Here is a 6385-nt window from a genome sequence, read left to right as displayed (position 1 = left end):
TATAGACCAATATGTTTTGACCACAGACACCCTTTGTCCTTTCGTTATTATTTTATGGTACATCATTATATCAAATACTAAAAAAAAAAAAGAAATTAAGAACACACATTTCTAGCAAGCTCTCTCTTCACCCCCAAGCTGAATTGTCAGCACAGCAGGACCTGTGGTCTGAAGTGCTAGGTACAAGGTCTCTGGACTGTAAGTAAGTGAAGAGAGGCTAAGCACAAAGGAAAACAAAACAGTCTTCATCACACAGGAAAAGATGACTTCAAAGGTCATTTCAACCTTAGGGAGAGCAGCCAGGACAGCAAAGTAAAAGGACCCTGAGCTCACTTCCATCTCAGGAGCACACCAAAATCACAACTATCTGCACAACAACCATCAATGAAAAAGACTAGAACTTATCAGAGAAGATCCTCTACAACTAAATATATCAATATAAAGAAAGCACTAAAATAGGTAAAAAGGGCAGACTCAAAATATAATCAAACACCATCACCCCCGAAGCTGAGCGACGACCCACAAACTGGAGAATAATTATATTGTAGAGGTTCTCCCGCAGGAGCGAGAGTTCTGAGCCCCAGCCTAGGGGTCCAGCACCAGGAAGATGAGCCCCCAAAGCATTTGGTTTTGAAGGTCAGCAGTGTTTAATTTCAGGAGCCCCTCAGGGCTAGGGAAACAGAGACTCCTCTCAGGGTGCCCACAGAATTCCACAGGCACTCGGACCCCAGGCAAGAGCAGTAATTGTAAGAGCCTGGACCAGACCTACCTGCAGATCCTGGAGAGTCTCCTGGAGGGGGTGGGGGCAGCTATGGCTCGCCCTGGGGACAAAGACACTGACAGCAGCCACTCCTGGGAGCAAACTCTATCATGTAGATGCTGGCGCTGGTAGTGGCTGATGCTGGCAAGCACCATCTTGGAAATTTTCCTCCAGCGCATTAGCCCAACAGCCTACAGGTGCTGAGACGCCTGAGTCCAAGCAACTAGCTGGGCAGAGACATAGCCCCAGTCTTCTGCAGACAGGCTGCTTAAAGACTAAAGAGCCCACAGCTGCCTCTAGATGCAGCCCAGGACACAGCTCCACTCACCAGTGGGCAGACACTAGCCCCTCCCACAAGAAAGTCTGCATAAGCCTCTAAACTAGCCTCACCCGTGGAGACAGACATGAGAATGTAGACCAGATCCTGACCTGAGACAAGCTAGGCCATGGTCCTGCTCATTAGCAGACCAATGCAACCTTCAGGACCCTCAAATCCCCCTACCAGTGATTTGAAATCAGATCCAGAACCCCTGGACCCTGGAGTGTGGCTGCCAGTAGACCAGCACTAACCCAGGGCCTGGCTTCACCTCCCAGTAGGTGGACAACAGTCCCAGAGTCTTCAGGACCCTGGATCTGCCCACCAGTGAGCCGATGCTAGCCCTGGGGCCATATAGGGTTCCACTACCAGCCACTTCATGACCAGACCCTGCTAAACAGCAGCCAGCAGCCTCCATACAAGGCTGAACCTAGCAGCCAACCAGACTACTGGCATAGTTGGCCCACCACAACAGAAGGTCCCACACAACCCTCTTAGGGGGATTCCTGGAGAATATAGCTTGGGGAATGAGAGGAGAGTGCACTGCTGGGATGTGTAGGATGCCTCCTACAGAGGGCCAGTTCTCCAAGGTTCAACCACAGATATGGGCTTCCCAGGAGGCGCTAGTGATAAAGAACCTGCCTGCCAATGAAGGAGACCTAAGAGACATGGGTTTGACCCCTGAGTCGGGAAGATCCCCTGGAGGAGGGCATGACAACACACTCCAGTCCCATGGGAAAATCCCATGGACAGACAAGCCTGGCAGACTACAGTCTACAGGGTTGCATGGAGTCAGACACGACTGAAAGAACTTAGCATACACACATGCACTACAGACATAAAAACATAAATAGCAGCTTAAAATGAGGCAGCAGAGGAATATGTTTCAGATGAAAGAACAAGATAAAACTGCAGAAGAAGTGATGTGAAGATAGGCAATCTACCCAAAAAAGAGTTCAGAGTAATGATCCGAAGAATGATCAAAGAACTTAGAAGGATGGATGCACAGAGCAGGAAGTGAGAAGTTTTTTTTAACAAAGCTCTCTCTTCAGAGCCCCCTTAATCTCATTGTTCCTGAGGCTGTAGATGAGGGGGTTCAGCATGGGGATCACCACCATGTAGAACACAGACACCACCTTGTTCTGGTCAGTTGAGTAGCTGGACTTGGGCATCACGTAAATGAACGTGATGGTCCCATAGAACAGAGTGACTGCTGTGAGGTGGGACGTGCAGGTGGAGAAGGCCCTGTGGCGCCCCTCGGTGGAGCGCATCCTCAGGATGGTGCTGAGGATGTAGATGTAGGATCCAGCTATGACAGTCACTGTGACCACAATGATGGAGCCAGCGGTAAACGAGGGGACAGCTGCAGGGACACTGATGTCAGAACAGGAGAGCTCAACCAAAGGAGCAAAATCACAGAAAAAATGATTGACTCGATTTGGTCCACAGAAGAGTAAAAAATAGAAGCAAATGGTAAAAGAGCAAGCATTGAGAAAACCAGCTACATAAGCCAGTGTGAGTAACTGAACATAAACTTGTGTGGACATTTTGGTGGAATATAGTAGCGGGCTGCAAATTGCCACAAAACGATCATATGCCATGGCAGCCAAAAGAAAGCACTCAGATGACCCAAAGAAAACAACAGAACCAAGCTGGACTGCACATCCAGGATAGGAGATGGTATTTTTCTCCACCAGGAAGTTTACAAGCATATTGGGTGTAACAGAAGATGAATAGCCTATGTCAGCAAAGGCCAAGTGGCTCAAAAAAAAAAACATGGGATGATTGAGCTGAGAAGAGATTCTGATAAGAATAATTGTGCTGAGATTCCCACATATGGTCACCAGGTAGATACAGAGGGTGATCATGAAGAGGATGATTCGAAGGACTGGGTCATTTGTTAAGCCCAGTAAAATGAAGCCTGTCATTGCAGTGTGGTTCCCATGCCCCAGGGAATCCATGAGATAAGGTAGCTCCTATTGTAATGAACCTGTGATGAAACATTACATTAAAGAAATTTTTAATTGGATGGTTTCCTTGTTCTTAATACACAGAGGTTATTATCGAAATAAACAAATTATTTTCAAGATGGTTTGGGACTGATTTTTTTTTTCCTTAGAGTAAAAAAAGTATATTCTTTTATTTTAATATAAATTTTAGAGTAGAAAAGTTTATTTATTTATATAATGAATATTATATATGCTAAACACTGTTTTCAGTAGTAACACTGGAAAACCTGCTTCAAATAATGTGTATCTTTTTCTCTTTATATAATAGTTAACATTTATTGAATATTTACTAAATGGCAGGCCTTGGGTTAATAATTTTCTATATAGTTCTATTTTAATTTATATAAAATAATATGTATTTTTATCTCATGTATAGATGATGAAACTGACTTTAGCAATATAACAGCTACGTTTGCACAGCAAGTGGTAAAATCAAGATGTGACTCTCATCTTGGTAGTTTGAATCTAGTCCATTCCTTCAGTAACTATATAGTACACTATAAATGAAATTAAAGAATACTTATGATGAAGTCAAGTCTCTTGGATATGGGTGGATAGCAAATTACTTTCCTACTTTCAGAAAGGTAAAGTATAAATGAGATACTTAGTTAATTACAAAGTTTACAATTTCTCTCAATAAAACAAGATCACATTTTTAAAAGGAGAAACACAATTTTCTTAATAGGACAAAGAAGAAATGGAAAGGAAATTTAAAGTTATAAATGAAATCAGCTATTATAAATGTATTATGCTTATTTAACATTTATAATTAAGAACTAAATGTTTCAACTAGTTTGAAACATCAATATAATCTCTATGCAAAATATTACATGTTTAATATCTAAGACATAATTAAACTACACACATTCAAATAAATCTGATTATTTCCTAATGTCATGATGTTACATTGGAGTAAAAAAGAACAAATAATATTAGTTTCAACATAATATACTGCTGAATAAGTTTCCAGGTTAGATAAGAAGTGTACTCAGTTTCACTCAGCAAGTTGCCAGGTTGAAACTCATCTGCAAGTTTTTTGACTTTATATTTTCAACTTTGTCTAAAGCCTCTGGTTGCCTCTAAGCTTAAGTCTTCCAAACAATAAATAAAGGAAGTTTTTCCAAGATATTTACAAACAGTAAGTCCTCAAAGCATCTTAAACTAAGTGAATTTTATAGTATAATACTTATTGGCTAAATACCAAGTTATCATTGAAAGACGATGTAATTTTCTGGTCTTATGGGTGAAAAAAATGAGGAATCATTATCACTTGAATTAAGCCTATTTATACACTAAGTGGGCTTTCCCAGTAGCTCAGCTGGTAAAGAGTCTACCTGCAAAGCAGGAGAACCTGGTTTGATTCTGTGGTAAGGAAGATCCCCTGGAGAAGGGATAGGCTACTCACTCCAGTATTCTCGGGCTTCCCTGGTGGCTCAGGTGGTAAAGAATCCACCTGCAATGTGGGAGACCTGGGTTTGATTTCTGGGCTGGGAAGTCCCCTGGAGCAGGGTATGGCAGTATTCTTGCCTGGAAAGTCCCCATGGACAGAGGAGCCTGGTGGGCTACAGTACAAGGGGGTCTCAAAGAAACAGACACGACTGAGTGACTAAGCACAGCACAGCACATACACTAAGTAAATTATTGAAACTTAGATTAATTCAACTAATGTTATTTGCTGGCTTCCTTGGTGGCTCATCTGGTCAAGAATCCGCCTGCAAGATGGGAGATCTGGGTTCGATTCCTGGGTTGGGACGATCCCCTAAGAGAAGGGAATGGCCACCTACTCAAGTATTCTGGCCTGGAGAATTTCATGGACTGTATAGTCCATGGGGTCACCAAGAGTTGGACACGACTGAGCGACTTTCACTCAAGGTTATTTGCTACATTACTGCTGGATAGCATCTGCCCAATTTTTCCACTGTGATTTGTAAGTACAGATACAACTTCAGAGAGTAAAGTGTTCTCAAGTGGGTATTGAAAAATCAGTTCATGCGTGCTAAGTTAGTATAACTGATTAACTTACAAAAGCGAAAAATTTTACCTCTTAAAATGAAAACTCATTCATCTTGCAGTAATACATTCAAACTCATTGCTGTAATATAACACTTATGCTATCTCATTATTTGCCTTGAGGGTAAATCTCTGAAGATTCTCGAGATTCAAATGTGAATTCAACAGCACCAAGGGTCATTATCACATTCTCAAGTGAATACTGAACAGTGCACCTCACACAAATGTAACTGATCTTTGAGGGGTCTGTCAATTCTCAAGCAATCAAATTTTTTGTTTCTTTGTTTTTATCTAGTTGTACACTTCCATTTGATAATTATCAGAAATATAATAAATTATCTCACAACTAAATATTGGTTCTAAGTTTAATATATTAGATTAAGAACTACAAATATAAAATGGTAGAAGGTGCAATCAAGATAGCAGCTTAGGAAGACATCGAGCTTGCCTCCTCCCACAAACACATCAAAATTACAAACACAAATGGAGCAATTTTCTCTGAGGACAACTTGAAGACTAGAAGAATGACTCTATGATTAAACAAAGAACCACACAGAGTCAGGTAGAAAAGAAGTGCTCAAGTTGGGACCCACACCCGCAGTGGGCAACCCAGAGGAGGAACAGAATATCACAGGCTCAGGGATTCTCCCTAAAAAGAAGGGGGTTCAGCCCCACATTGGTCATCCCAGCCCTGAGGTTGAGCATCAGGAAGATAAGCCCCATTTCCTGGTTTGGAAAACCAGGGGGGCTTACCAGTAGAAAATGGAGATCTGCTCTTGAAGAGTACACCCACAGACTCACTTGCTCTCCATCCCAGTGCAAAGGTAGAAGACTGAAAAGTTCCTGGTACTCTGGCTAACCTGCCAGATTGCCCCAGAACATTCCACCCCAGTATCCAGCTACAGCCTCTCTGCCAACCCCCCACAAGTGTGTGACTGCCAGCATGTCTCAAGAATAGATGCAGCTTTCTCTAGGCTGCAGTTTAAGCCCCTCTGGCTCCAACCATATCCCCACCAATGCAGCAACCACCGTCATGCCACAAGAGAGTCCATGGCTTACACTAGGCTCTGACTTCAGCCCCTCTATCTCCAGCTCTAATTCCCACCAAGCTGGTGACTGCCAGGAGAAGTCATGGTCCTTGCTAGTTTCAGATCCAGATCTCCCACCAAAGCCACTGAGCACACACAGGCTGCAAAGGGATGCTCCCCCAGAAGCACACACCTTCAAGACCAGGATAGGTTCGTGACATTGTACAGGAGACAGGGATCAAGACCATCCCCATGGAAAAGA

At 42.8% G+C, this 6385-nt stretch overlaps 1 protein-coding gene across 1 annotated transcript; it reads right to left on the bottom strand.

The window, feature by feature from the left end:
- Nucleotides 1-2107: 2107 nt before the first annotated feature.
- LOC120876505 (olfactory receptor 478-like) lies at nt 2108-3037 on the bottom strand. Its single transcript, XM_040258452.1, has one exon. The coding sequence runs from the start codon at nt 3035-3037 to the stop codon at nt 2108-2110; it is 930 nt and encodes a 309-aa protein (XP_040114386.1).
- Nucleotides 3038-6385: the final 3348 nt, after the last annotated feature.

The sequence above is a fragment of the Oryx dammah genome, unplaced genomic scaffold (assembly GCF_014754425.2).
Source record: "Oryx dammah isolate SB20612 unplaced genomic scaffold, SCBI_Odam_1.1 HiC_scaffold_17, whole genome shotgun sequence".
NCBI lineage: Eukaryota > Metazoa > Chordata > Mammalia > Artiodactyla > Bovidae > Oryx > Oryx dammah.
Note: the sequence above shows the minus strand (reverse complement) of the source record. Positions and strands in the feature narration are given on the sequence as shown.